General features: G+C 39.8%; 1 protein-coding gene across 2 annotated transcripts in view; it reads left to right on the forward strand.

Annotated features, from left to right (window-relative positions):
• Positions 1–14,669, forward strand: part of KCNQ5 (potassium voltage-gated channel subfamily Q member 5) — a 581,715-nt gene that overhangs the window by 419,757 nt on the left and 147,289 nt on the right. For both annotated transcript variants that reach the window (XM_033867446.2, XM_019929283.3), the window contains exon 3: positions 11,177–11,303. In XM_033867446.2, the coding sequence (XP_033723337.1) occupies positions 11,177–11,303 (127 nt within the window). The remainder of the gene's footprint in view (positions 1–11,176; positions 11,304–14,669) is intronic.

The raw sequence follows: 14,669 nt of genomic DNA on the forward strand, positions 1-14,669 counted from the left end.
CAGCACCACTTATTGAAGAGACTGTCTTTTCTCCATTGTATATCCTGCCTCCTTGTAATAGATTAGTTGACCACAGGTGCATGAGTTTATTTCTGGGCTCTTTATCTTGTTCCATTGATCTGTATTTCTGTTTTGTGCCAGTACCATATTGTGTTGATTACTGTAGCTTTGTAGTATTGTCTGAAGTCTGGGAGCCTGATTCCTCCAGCTCCGCTTTTCTCCCTCAGGACTGCTTTGGCTAGTTGGAGTCTTTTGTGTCTCCATACAGATTTTAAGATTTTTTGTTCTAGTTCTGTAAAAAATGCCATTGGTAATTTGATAGGGATTCCATTGAATCTGTAGATTGCTTTGGGTAGTATAGTCATTTTCACAAAATTGATTCTTCCAATCTAAGACCATGGTATATCTCTCCATCTGTTCGTATCATCCTTACTTTCTTTCATCAGTGTCTTATAGTTTTCTGCATACAGGTGTTTTGTCTCCCTAGGTAGGTTTATTCCTAGGTATTTTATTCTTATTTTTGCAATGGTAAATGGGAGGGTTTCCTTAATTTCTCTTTCAGATTTTTCATCGTTAGTATATACGAATGCAAGGGATTTCTGTGCATTAATTTTATACCCTGCAACTTTACCAAATTCATTGTAGTTTCATGGTATTTTCTGGTACCATCTTTAGGATTATCTATGTATAGTATCATGTCATCTGCAAACGGTGACAGTTTTACTTCTTTTCCAATTTGTATTGCTTTTATTTCTCTTTCTTCTCTGCTTGCCGTGGCTAGGGCTTCCAAAACTATGTTGAATAATAGTGATGATAGTGGACATCCTTGGCTTGTCCCTGATCTTAGAGGAAATGCTTTCAGTTTTTCACCATTGGGAATGATGTTTGCTGTGGGTTTGTCATATATGGCCTTTATTATGTTGAGGTAGGTTCCCTCTTTGCCCACTTTCTGGAGAGCTTTTATCATAAATGGGTGTTGAATTTTGTCAAAAGCTTTTTCTGCATCTATTGATATGATCATATGGTTTTTATTTTTCAATTAGTTAATATGGCTTATCATATTGATTGATTTGCATATATTGAAGAATCCTTGATCAAGTGGGATAAATCCCACTTGATCATGGTGTATGATGCTTTTAATGTGTTGTTGGATTTTCTTAGTATTTTGTTGAGGATTTTTGCATGTATATTCATCAGTGATATTGATCTGTAATTTTCTTTTTTTGAAGTATCTTTGTCTGGTTTTGATATCAGAGTGATGGTGGCCTCATAGAATGAGTTCGGGAGTGTTCTTTCCTCTGCAATTTTTTGGAAGAGTTTGAGAAGGATGGGTGTTAGCTCTTCTCTAAATGTTTAATAGAATTCACCTGTGAAGCCATCTGGTCCTGGACTTTTGTTTGTTGGAAGATTTTTAATCACAGTTTCAATTTCATTACTTATGATTGGTCTGTTCATATTTTCTATTTCTTCCTAGTTCAGTCTTGGAAACTTATACCTTTCAAGAATTTGTCCATTTCTTCCAGGTTGTCCATTTTATTGGCATAGAGTTGCCTGTAGTAGTCTCTTAGGATGCTTTGTATTTCTGTGGTGTCTGTTGTAACTTCTCCTTTTTCATTTCCAATTTTATTGATTCGAGTTCTCTCCCACTTTTTCTTGATGAGTCTGACTAAAGGTTTATCAATTTTGTTTATCGTCTCAAAGGACCAACTTTTAGTTTTACTGATCTTTGCTATTGTTTTCTTTGTTTCTATTTCATTTATTTCTGCTCTGATCTTTATGATTTCTTTTCTTCTACTAACTTTATGTTGTTTGTTCTTCTTTCTCTAGTTCCTTTAGGTGTAAGGTTAGATTGTTTATTTGAGATGTTTCTTGTTTCTTGAGGTAGGCTTGTATAGCTATAAACTTCCCTCTTAGAACTGCTTTTGCTGCATCCCATAGGTTTTGGCTTGTCCTGTTTTCATTGTCATTTGTCTCTAGGTATTTTTTGATTTCCTCTTTGATTTCTTCAGTGATCTCTTGGTTATTTAGTTACGTATTGTTTACCCTCCATTTGTTTGTGTTTTTTATGTTTATTCCCTGTAATTCATTTCTAATCTCGTAGCATTGTGGTCAGAGAAGATGCTTGATATGATTTCAATTTTCTTAAATTTACTGAGGCTTGATTTGTGACCCAAGATGTGATCTATCCTGGAGAATGTTCCATGTACACTTGAGAAGAAAGTGTAATCTGCTGTTTTGGGATGGAATGTCCTATAAATATCAATTAAATCTTTTTGGTCTATTGTGTCATTTAAAGCTTGTGTTTCCTTATTAATTTTCATTTTGGATGATCTGTCCATTGCTGTAAGTGAGGTGTTAAAGTCCCCCACTATTACTGTGTTATTGTTGGTTTCCTCTTTTATAGCTGTTAGCAGTTGCCTTATGTATTGAGGTGCTCCTCTGTTGGGTGCATATATTTATAATTGTTATATCTTCTTCTTGGATTGATCCCTTGATCATTATTTAGTGTCCTTCCTTGTCTCTTGTAAAATTCTTTATTTTAAAGTCTATTTTATCTGGTGTGAGTATTGCTACTCCAGCTTTCTTTTGATTTCCATTTGCGTGGAATATCTTTTTCCATCCCTTTACTTTCAGTTTGTTTGTGTCCCTAGGTCTGAAGTGTGTCTCTTGTAGACAGCATATATATGTGTCTTGTTTTTGTATCCATTCAGCAAGCCTGTGTCTTTTGGTTGGAGCATTTCCTCCATTCACGTTTAAGGTAATTATCGATATGTATGTTCCTATGACCATTTTCTCAATTATGGGTTTGTTTTTGTAGGTCCTTTTGTTCTGTTGTGTTTCCCACTTAGAGAAATTCCTTTAGCATTTGTTGTAGAGCTGGTTTGGTGATGCTGAATTCTCTTAGCTTTTGCTTGTCTGTAAAGCTTTTGATTTCTCCATGGAACCTGAATGAGACCCTCGCCGGGTAGAGTAATCTTGGTTGTAGGTTCTTCCCTTTCCCCACTTGAAGTATATCATGCCACTCCCTTCCGGCTTGTAGAGTTTCTGCTGAGAAATCAGCTGTTAACCTTATGGGAGTTCCCTTGTATGCTATTTGTCATTTCTCTCTTGCTGCTTTCAATAATGTTTCTTTGTCTTTAATTTTTGCCAATTTGATTACTATGTGTTTCGGCGTGTTTCTCCTTGGGTTTATCCTGCCTGGGACTCTCTGCACTTCCTGGCTATTTCCTTTCCCATGTTAGGGAAGGTTTCAACTGTAATCTTTTCAAGTATTTTCTCAGGTCCTTTCTCTCTCTCTTCTCCTTCTGGGACCCCTATAATGCGAATGTTTTTGTGTTTAATGTTGTCCCAGAGGTCTCTTAGGCTGTCTTCATTTCTTTTCATTCTTTTTTTTTTTCTTTTCGCAGCAGTGAATTCCACCATTCTGTCTTCCAGGTCACTTATCCGTTCTTCTGTCTCAGGTATTCTGCTATTGATTTCTTCTAGTGTAGTTTTCATTTCAGTTGTTGTATTGTTCATCTCTCTTTGTTTGTTCTTTAATTCTTCTAGGTCTTTGTTAAACATTTCTTGCATCTATTCCATCTTTGCCTCCATTCTTTTTCCAAGGTCCTGGAACATCTTCACTATCATTATTCTGAATTCTTTTTCTGGAAGGTTGCCTATCTCCACTTCATTTAGTTGTTTTTGTGGGGTTTTATCTTGTTCCTTCATCTGATACATAGCCCTCTGCCTTGTCATTCCTGTCTGTCTTTCTGTGAATGTGGTTTTTGTTCCACAGGCTGCAGGATTGTAGTTCTTCTTGCTCCTGCTGTCTGCCCTCTGGTGGATGAGGCTATCTATGGGGCTTGTGCAAGTTTCCTGATGGGAGGGACTGGTAGAGTCCCTGGGTAGAGCTGGGTGTTGCTCTGGTGGGCACAGCTCAGTAAAACTTTAATCTGTTTGACTGCTGATGGGTGGGGCTGAGTTCCCTCCCTGTGGGTTGTTTGGTCTGAGGCGACCCAGCACTGGAGCCTACCCAGGCTCTTTGGTGGGGCTAATGGCGGACTCTGGGAGGGCTCATGCCAAGTACTTCCCAGAACTTCTGCTGCCAGTGTTCTTGTCCTCATGGTGAGACAGAGCCACCCCCCACCTCTGCAGGAGACCCTCCAACACTAGCAGGTACGTCTGGTTCAGTCTCCCCTGGGGTCACTGCTCCTTCCCCTGGGTCCCGACACGCACACTACTTTGTGTGTGCCCTCCATGAGTGGAGTCTCTGTTTCCCACAGTCCTGTCGAAGTCCTGCAATCAAATCCCATCAGCCTTCAAAGTCTGATTCTCTAGGAATTCCTCCTCCCATTGCTGGACCCCCAGGTTTGGAAGCCTGACATGGGGCTCAGAACCCTCGCTCCTGGGGGTGGACTTCTGTGGTATAAGTGTTCTCCAGTCTGTGAGTCACCCAGCCAGCAGTTGTGAGATTTGATTTTATTGTGATTGCACCGCTCCTACCATCTCATAGTGGCTTCTCCTTTGTCTTTGGATGTGGGGTGTCTTTTTTGGTGAGTTCCAGTGTCTTCCTGTCAATGATTGTTCAGCAGTTAGTTGTGATTCTTGTGCTCTCGCAAGAGGGAGTAATCCTCTCTAATTTTGATGCAGTTCAATTTATCAATTTTTCCTTTCCTTACTTATGCTTTTGGTGTAAAGTCAAAGAACTCTTAGCTCAATTCCTAAAATTTTTCTCTTATGTTTTTTACTAAAAGTTGTATAGTTTTAACACTTAAGCCCATGATCCATTTTGAATCAATTTTTGTATAAAGTGTGAGATATAGATAGAGGTTCATTTTATTGTATATGGATGTCCAGTTGTCCCAGCACTGATTATTGAAGGGCTATTTCTTCTTCCTTTGAATTACTTATGTACCTTTATCAAATAATCCATTGAGCATGTTTGTCTGAGTGTATTTCTAGGTTCTCTGTTGTGCTCCATCATTCTCTATGTGTCTGTCCCTCTGCCAAGACCACACAGTCCTGATTATTAGAGCTACATAGTGGGCCTTAATATCAGATACAGTGATTCCTCCCACTTCATTCTCTTTTTTCAGGATTATTTTTAGCTATTCTAGGGCCTGTGCCTTTCCACATCAACTTTAGAATAAGTTTCTTTATGTCTACAAAAAAAAAGAAAAAACCTGCTAGGAGTTTGATAGGAATTTCATTAAACCTACACATCAATTTGGGAAGAGCTGACATCCTTATTATGTTGAATCTTCCAATTCATGAACACGGTATTTCCATTTACTTAGGTCTCGTCTGCTTTCTTTAACCAACATTTTATAATTTTCAGCCTGCGTACCCTGTACAGGTTTGTTAAGTGCATAGCTAAACATTTAATTTCTTTGGAATGATCGTAAATAATTTTGTGCTTTTAATTTTGGCTTCCACATCCTTACTGTTAGTATGCAGACATCTGATTGGTTTTTGTATATTGATCTTGTATCTTGCAACCTTACTGAACTCACTGATTATTTCTAAGAGTCTTTTGGTAGATTCCTTGAGATTTTCTCTGTAGACAATCATGCATCTGCAAGTATAGACTATTTTATGTCTGTCTTTCCAGTTGTATGCCTTTTATTTCTTTTACTTGCCTTATTGCAGTGACTATATTACACAACTATGTTGAATAAGAGTGATGAAGCTAACATCTTTCTGTGTTCTTGATTTTTGGAGAAAAGCTTTCAGTCTTTCATCATTACGTGTGACATTAGCTCTAAGGGTTTTGTAGATTCTATTTATCACTTTGAGATAGTTAACCTCTATTTCTGACTTTCTGAGAGTTTTTATCATGAATGGGAAAATTGAATATCCATATGCAGAAGAATGAAATTGGACCCTTATCTCACACCACATACAAAAGTCAACTCAAAATGGACGAAAGACTTAAACGTAAGGCCTGAAACTATAATACTATTAGAAGAAAATATAGGGAAGGAGCTTCTTTTTTTTTTTAATTTTTATTGAGTATAGTTGATTTACAACATTGTGTTAGTTTTAAGTGTACGGCAAAGTGAATCTATTATACATATATATATATCCACTCTTTTTAAGGCTCTTTTCCCATATAGGCCATTACAGAGTACTGAGTAGAGTTCCCTGTGCTATACAGTAGGTCCTTGTTGGTTATCTTATATATAGTAGTATGTATATGTCAATCCCAATTCTTCCAGTTTATCCCTCCCCACCCCCTTACCCCTGGGTAACCATAAGTTTATTTTCTACATCTGTAGCTCTATTTCTGTTCTAAGATAAGTTCATTTGTACCCTTTTTTTAGAGTCCACATATAAGTGATATCATGATACTTGTCTTTCTCTGTCTGACATAGAGAAGAAGCTTCTTGACATTGGTCTGGGCAATGGTTTTTTTTGTGTGTTTTAATTAAGGTACAGTTGATGTACAATATTATATAAATTTCAGGTGTACAACATAATGATTCACAGTTTTGAAGGTTATATTCCCTTTATAGTTATTATAAAATATTGGCTCTATTCCCTGTGTTGTACTATATATCCTGGTAGCTTATTTATTTTATACTTAGTAGTTTGTGCCTCTTAATCCCCTACCCCTATCTTGTCCCTCCCCGCATCCCTCTCCTCATTGGTAACCACTAGTTTGTTCTCTATATTGGTGAGTCTGTTTATTTTTATATCCACTAGTTAGTTTTATTTTTCAGATTCCACTCATAAGTGATATCATACAGAATTTGTCTTTTGGGTTTTTTTATATGACTCCAAAATCACCAAAAACAAAAATAAATACGTGGGATTGCATCTAACTTAAAATCTTCTGTACATAAAAGGAAATGATCAACAGAGTGAAGACACAACCTCTGGGATGGGAGAAGACATTTTCACACCAAACTTCTGATAAGAAGTTAATATCCAAACATATACGGACCTTCCATAACTCAATAGCAAAAAATAAAATAAAATAACCTGATTTAAAAATGGGCAACAGGTATTATGAAAAGGTGTCCAACATCACTAATCATCAGAAATGTAAATCAAAACCATGAGGATTGGGATTGACATATACACACTACTATGTGTAAAATAGATAACTAATAAGAACCTACTGTGTAGCACAGGCAGCTCTATTCAAAACTCTGTAATGACCTATACGGGAAAAGAATCTGAAAGAGTGGATATATGTACATGTATAACTGATTCACTTTGCTGTACACCTGAAACTAACACAACATTGTAAAACTAAAAATTAATTCAGAAAAAAAAGCACAATGAGGTATCACCTCATATGTGTTAGAATGGCTGTTATCAAAAAGATAACAAGTGCTGGAGAGGGTGTGGAGAAAAGGGAACCCTCGTGCACTGTTGGTGGGAATGTAAATTGATGCAGCCACTACAAAGAACAGTATGGAGGTTCCTCAGGAAATTAAAAATAGAGCTACCAGCAACCCACTTCTGGTCCTATATCCAAAGGAAGTGAGGTCAGGATCTCAAAGAGATATCTGCACCCTCATGTTCATTGCAGCATTATTCACAATAGCCAAGATGTGGAAACAACCTTAGTGTCCATCAGTGGACAAACGAATAAAGGAGATGTGAGATAGATAGATAGGTAGACAGACAGAGACGGGAGTATTAGTCAGCCTTAAAAAAGAAATCCTGCCATTTGCAATAACATGGATGAATTGGGAGGACGTTATGCTAAGTGAAATAAGTCTGACAGAGAAACACAAATACTGCATGTTCTCACATGTGGAATATAAAAAGTCAAACTCATAAAAACAGAAAGTAGAATGATTGCCAGGGACTGGAAGGCGGGCAGGAAGGAGAGATACTGGACAAAGGGCACCAAGTTTCAATTATGCAGGATGAATAAGTCCTGGAGACCTAACATACAGCCTGGTGACTATAGTTAACAGTAGTGTTAGCGTGTCCTGGAAATTTGCTAAGCGATTAAATTTTAAGTGTTCTCACCAAAAAAAAAAAAAAAAAAGTTACCTATGTGAGGTGATGGATATGTTAATTAGCTTGATTATGGTAAACATTTCACAATGTCTATGTACATCAAAACATCGCATGGTACAGCTCACATATACAGAACTTGTATTTGTCAATTATATCTCAACAAAGTGGGGAAATGAAAAAAGAGAAAAGGTGCTCTTCTCACAATTCCATTCCCCACCAGGTCTGACTGTCAGATTTGGAATCCTTTCCCCCCTCTTTCTCAATAGCACTTTGTTCCTTTTAATTGAAATAAGATGGAAATTTCAGGAAACAAAGAGACAGAATCTGGTCAAAGTGGTTTTCATGCTTTTGCTCCCAATCGAATCAGCTCAAGTCTTGGGAGGGAGCATCCCCACGTCCTATAGCTCTGGGCCTGAGGGAAATGCTGCACAGACAACTCCCTGCTGCTCACTCGGTGACCAGAGAGTTTGAGGTTATCGCTCACTAAGTCTAAAACCAGGCCCTCATAAAGAATACTAAGGAATGCTCTAGTAGGAGAGAATTCTGACCCTAGTCTTACTTCTCCGAGGCAGAAACTGTGACCCTGTAGTGAAATCCAATTACAACTTCCTCTTGCTTTATTTGGAAATGAAGGATTTTTCCCAACATAATTAAAAAAAAAAATTGAAGAGGCAATATTCCTGAACAAGGGACCCTGAATAAAGAATTTGTAGATGTAATTTATCTGCCTCAGGATATGACATAGAAATGATGCAGTGAGGGCCTACCTTCCTAAAGTAATAGGATGTTACTTTATTCTAATATGCTTTATTCAGTATCTAAAGATTATTGGCCATACATTGGCTGGTAGCAGCTATTCCCATGAAAAAGTAAAATCATTCTACTGTAGTGCCAGTTGCTCAGGCCACATTTGGGATTTTCTTAGCTATCCCTGATAATAGGACCCCACAAGTGGAGTGCCAGACTTCCTGGCTCAAGTAAGAGGTGGCGGCCGGGATAAAATGGCCCTGCCATTAAATGTGCACTGGACACACGGCTGCTGGGCACCTGGGGCCTCAGCTCTGTATGAGGAAAGAGAAGGATTAAAACAAGCCTGGTCTCCCCAGGGTTCACTCCCAGCTCTTCCTAACGTGGCACTTCAGCCACCTTAATGAATGAATAAACTCAACTACCTAGATATATACTCAAAACTAAAAGCAAAACAAAACAAAACCCTGATATCATGAATGAGTGTGCGTTGACCATGGCTTTAATTATCTGCATAAAGTCATCTGCGGAGATTTAGCCCACGGGTAGTTTTAAGTCACTGTAAGTAAGCAGCCATGATATTGGAGATTTATTTCCCATGATGAGAAATATTTGTGGGTTACTTAGTGCAAAATAACAGAAGGAGAGAATGATGTATCTCTACTAGGCATTTCAAAAGTGCAGTATATCATCACATGCTCTAACTGAAGAAACAGACATTTGCCTGAAACTTGCAACAAAAATGCCATTTTTCTAAATTTGATAACAATTTTTATCTTGGGACGTGGGAGGATGGGGAGTGGCTTAGGACTACTTTGTACACTAACACATCTGTGATGTTTAGAGACTTTAATAAAAACCATGTACCACTTTTATAATTAAGCAGTTATAACAAAAATCAAGTAATAAATATTGTTGTACATCATAAATGCTGACTCAACCGTTGTTTAAAAACAAGAGAGAGATTTTTAAAAAAACAAAACAAGAGAGGGAATTTTTTTTTTCTTTTTTTTTTGTGATACACGGGCCTCTCACTGCTGTGGCCTCTCCCGTTGCGGAGCACAGTCTCTGGACGTGCAGGCTCAGTGGCCATGGCTCACGGGCCCAGCCGCTCCGCAGCATGTGGGATCTTCCCGGACCGGGGCACGAACCCGTGTCCCCTGCATCGGCAGGCGGACTCCCAACCACTGCGCCACCAGGAAAGCCCAAGAGAGGGAAATATGTTTAAAGGAAAACAAATCAAATGTGATAAACTCAGCGCCTGCCCCTATAGAGGGGCAACAGGTGACTGTGACAGGTCTGCTCCAGAGGTGCTTTCTTCTGACAGAGTCCGGTGGTTTCTCAGTCTGTGACCCACATTTAATGAGCCTCTTTAGTTGGCCTTCTCCAGGGTTCACTCACAACTCTTACTAGATAATCTCAAAGCCCTCCTGCTGGAGCAAGTGTTATTTTCAAGGCAGCTGTCACCAAAGGGCAGCCTAATAATTAACAAGCATCAGATCCAGAGGCTTCAGGGTCTCATTTCTGGCAAAGGATGTATGTGCCACACACAATAACACTGTCAAAACTTGCTGTCTTATAAGGAGATTTTGACGTCGTAACAAAAGAACTCAGTATCCTCCTAAATACTAACTTCTCTGAGAACAACTCTTAAGGGCTCAGGGATTATGTCACTCCTTGCAGCAAAATGAGGGTCTGTTTTCTGTAAAACTGTGAAGCTGTGTTTTCAGGGTTTGCTCTTTCATTTCAGATATTTCACGTTACCAGGTTCTAAGGTCAATTGCACTATACAGTCAGCTCTCCTTACCTGCAGGTTCCACATCCACAGATGCAACCAACCGTAGATCGAAATATTTGAAAAAAAATTCCAGAAAGTTCCAAGAAACAAAACTCGAACTGCATGCCAGCAACTATTTGCAAATCATTTACATTGTATTAGGTATTATAAGTAATCTAGAAATGACTTAAAGTATATGGAAGGATGTGTGTAGGTTTTATGTAAACACTACTCCATTTTATATAAGGGGCTTGAACATCTGAGGATTTTGGTGTCCATGGGGTCCTGGAACCAGTCTTGAGGGACTGTGTATTCCAGACAAGGGGATCCGTAATTCAGCCTGCATATTTAGAATTAAAACAGACTCCTAAACTTGCAAAACTTTAGAGACTTGAAGAGGAATAGCATTCCATGATAGGAAATACAATGTGCATGATAGGAAGTACAATAGCATTCCATGATAGGAAATACGATGTCCATGATAGGAAATACAATGTGCATGATAGGAAATACAATTCCGATGTTCTCCGGGTTTAGCTTGATTTGGAGAAAAGGCGATGTTAACTTCAGGCTTTAACAACCAGATATTTTAGATGAAGTGCCTGCATGTCCGGAAATATCCACAGAGCTTGCTGCTGTGGTTTGATCCGTAATACCTCTCTCTGACATGTGCCTCATTTGATGTTTTAGGAGTTTGTGATGATCGTTGTCTTTGGTTTGGAGTTCATCATTCGAATCTGGTCTGCAGGCTGCTGTTGCCGGTACAGAGGATGGCAAGGAAGACTGAGATTTGCCCGGAAGCCCTTCTGTGTTATAGGTGAATATCAAAGTCCTGGATACCTAGATTTATGCCACCGCATCCTTTTCTTCATCTGTTTCCGGTATCGCAGCATTTAGTTAATGTTAAAAGCTAACATTCATGGATTATTCACCATGGGCCAGCAATCTCGTGTTTTGAAAATGCTGACTCATTTAATCCTCTTCATAACATGATGAGGTAGGTATTTTTATTATCCCCATTTTAAGATGAAGAAATTGGGGCACAGAGAGGTGAAGTGAGTTGCTAAAAGTCATGCAGGTGGTTAGTGGTGGAGCTGGGATTTGAGCCAGATGGTCTGGCTCTAAAATACGCACTTGTGTCAGGTTAAGTTATGATGAAATACATGGTTCTCGAGTGTCGCCCTGAGTTTGGGAGCATTGGTTTCACTAAGTGTAAAGACGCCTTTTTGCTCTACAGTGTAAGCAGCACCCCTTCTATGCTCTTGCTCTGCTGGGGCGTATAAGTGTAGTTGTCTGGGTAAAGCCTGTTAATGAGCATGCCTCAAGAATAATTACAAGTATGTGTGTGCACTGTAACTGTTAGACCTGATAAAGTGTTTATCCTCTGAAATGTGAGTCCCCACCCTACAGTCCCCGAATCAATATCACATCCCTGCAGCTCCCTGGCTGCTGTCCTTTCAAAGAGATTCCATTCACCTGGGTACCAGCCTGAAATTATAAAACATCCCAGAGTTAAGATCTGGCACCTCCAAGTAATAGACTTAAAAGTGGATCATAAAATTGAAAACCTTAGTCAATTATATCTCAATTTTCAATTAATCGATTAAGTTTTTAAGTAAGTTGTCTACATCATGGCCCTTTATCCCTAAATATTTCAGTGTGGGTTTTCCAAAATAAGGACATTCTTTTACCTAACCTTCCATAAATTGGACATTAACACAATACCTTAACTAATCTGCTGGTTGTATCGCGGTTTTGCCAGTTGACCCAATAATGTCATTTGTAGCATTTTCCCTCCAGGGCGGGACCCAGGCTGGGTCACAACTGTGTCTGGTCATCACGCTTCTTTGGTCTCATTCGTCTAGAACCGTTCGTCAGCCTTTCTCTGTCTTTCCCAACACTGACATTTTTGAAGAATTTGGCCTGTTTTTAAGAAATAGAATGTTATTCCTTTGGGGAAAGAAAAAGAAAACCCTGTCTACAAAAGCTTGTCGTTGTTGTTGATGTTGTAGTTGCTGCTGTTATTCAGCAGCTACGTTTGGTTTTCTTGCTCTTTTTTCCTTTCCACTTCTTTGGTAGCCATTCAAATCCAAATGCTGAAAGTTCTCGGTGAGGTTTACTTATTTCAACTATTTCCAATCTGAGAAAGTGGGGTTTTTATTTACAAGCTAGTTTAGACTGAGCTCTTCATCAGCAGCTGGTTTGCCATTTTGTTTCAGGAGTTGGGAATTGTTGAGCACCTTTAGTTTCCTCCCTAACCCCTGTTCCTTAAGGAAGAAGTAGAGAAACCCCCTCCACGGGGACTGTAAGAGGAACCCTTTGGCCCATCTTTCTTCCCAGTGCGGTGTGAGTGGCGCACGTCCTGGGCACAGGGAAGCGGGAGGGCTCCCCACACGCATGCATGTTTCCGGAGCCACCATTCCTTCAACCAGACGTTATGGACATGGGGCTGTGCGTGAAGCCCTGCGGTTACCACAGTGAATCTAGTGCAATTCTAAGTTACATCAACCTTGAAACATCTTGTTTGGCCTTCACTAACGCAGTCTGTTTGTCCGGCTGCCCCTCTTCTGCCAGAGAAGCATGGAGGAAAGTGGGCGCCAACGCCCAGCCTTGCGGGTCCACCCAGCCCCTCGGGTGCATCAGTGAAGGCACTTGATTTTCCTCTGGAGGTTTTTCCTCTTTTTTAATTCCCTGCTCAAGCTACACCACAAAACACTGTAACTCGATGTGGAATTACGGCACAAGAACTTCCTGTCCTATGAGGGACCCAAACAAAACCATTCACAAGGCAGATGGTTTGGCCAAGGCTCACTCAGCTTCTACAGGATAAGGTTGGTTCACGGATGACTGCAGGAACGTTCCATTCCAGGCTTTAAAACCAATTTAAAATTGGTTTTATTCCAATTCCAGAGGCAATGCCAATGTATTTCTGGCTTCTAAGCTAAAAAGCAGGTTCTTTCCCAGACGCCTGCTGCCCTTTGATAGCTGTTCTCAGCTACAGATACATCAGCATAACTTAGTCCTTTAATCTTTCTCTTCCTGTCTCGGATCCGTTCAGGCCTTGGTGTAACGCATGGTTCTGAAGACTACGTTGTCGTCGTCGTCTGTAACTTAGCCACCTTTGAGCCTGTCAACTGTGACCTTACAGATTTAGTGTGACATGGTTTAGGTGTGGCTGGAGTTTAGTTACCTCTTCAGGCCTTTTCTTCGTTTGGATATTTGACCTCTAGTGAATCTATTGCTTTGGAAGAAAATTTCACAGATAAATATATCATGAATCCCCATTAGAACAAAAACAAGATTTGTACTTACATTTAGGATAACTATGCACTTTTCAGTCTTTTTTTTGAGGTACATGTAATGGTTTGATTCATGGTCCAGACGAAGCAATGAAATAGTGAAACGTGTTCAAACGTGGGTCTTGAGGATGAGGTCAGTAAGATGTAACCTACACAGAGGAACCGAGGTCACCTGCCTGACGGCGGCAGGCTGTAGCACGTGGCTGCTGGGGCCCTTTCTAGGCCTGCTTAATAGGCCCATAAAAAAATGATTGATGTCAGGGGTTAAATGATAAAGCAAAATGTAAAGTGAACCCTGGATTTCCCTTGTTTTGCCTAATTTACTGTGGCAAAGTGGACAAGGAAGTAGCATTTCCCTCATCTGTCCATGACAACTGTTGTGAGTTTGGAAATGTAGCTAACCTCTCTCAAGACTCCATGTATCTGTAAGATTTGGTTACTCTGAACATGCCAAATACACACCGAACACTTTTAGAAGGCTTGAGCATTCAAGAAAGGATCCAGAGAAGACTGGTAGCCTGGCTGTGCCTGCAGCACAGGGAGTCCTTTCTGGAAGCACCCCTGTGTTGCTCTCTCCAGCTGAAACAGACCAAAGCTTCTACAGCCGTCACCTAGCGAGCCCTGCAGACCAACTGTTAGTATTTGGACACAAGGTGATAGAGGCCCACGAGCTGATTCCCAAAGACTGCAGAACTTCCCCTCCTGACCTGCCCACCCCTCCACCCCTGCACTGGAGCCAGAACCAGGGCATTTCCAAATATTGTTGATTTGAGAAATCATAAAATCATTATATTCTTAGGTTTGAAAAACATATTTTAAACAACTGTAACCTAAGGGAAGAAAAAAAATCTATTCAATTGTTTTTTAATTAGATGCTCTCTTTC

The sequence above is a fragment of the Tursiops truncatus genome, chromosome 12 (assembly GCF_011762595.2).
Source record: "Tursiops truncatus isolate mTurTru1 chromosome 12, mTurTru1.mat.Y, whole genome shotgun sequence".
NCBI classification, from domain to species: domain Eukaryota; kingdom Metazoa; phylum Chordata; class Mammalia; order Artiodactyla; family Delphinidae; genus Tursiops; species Tursiops truncatus.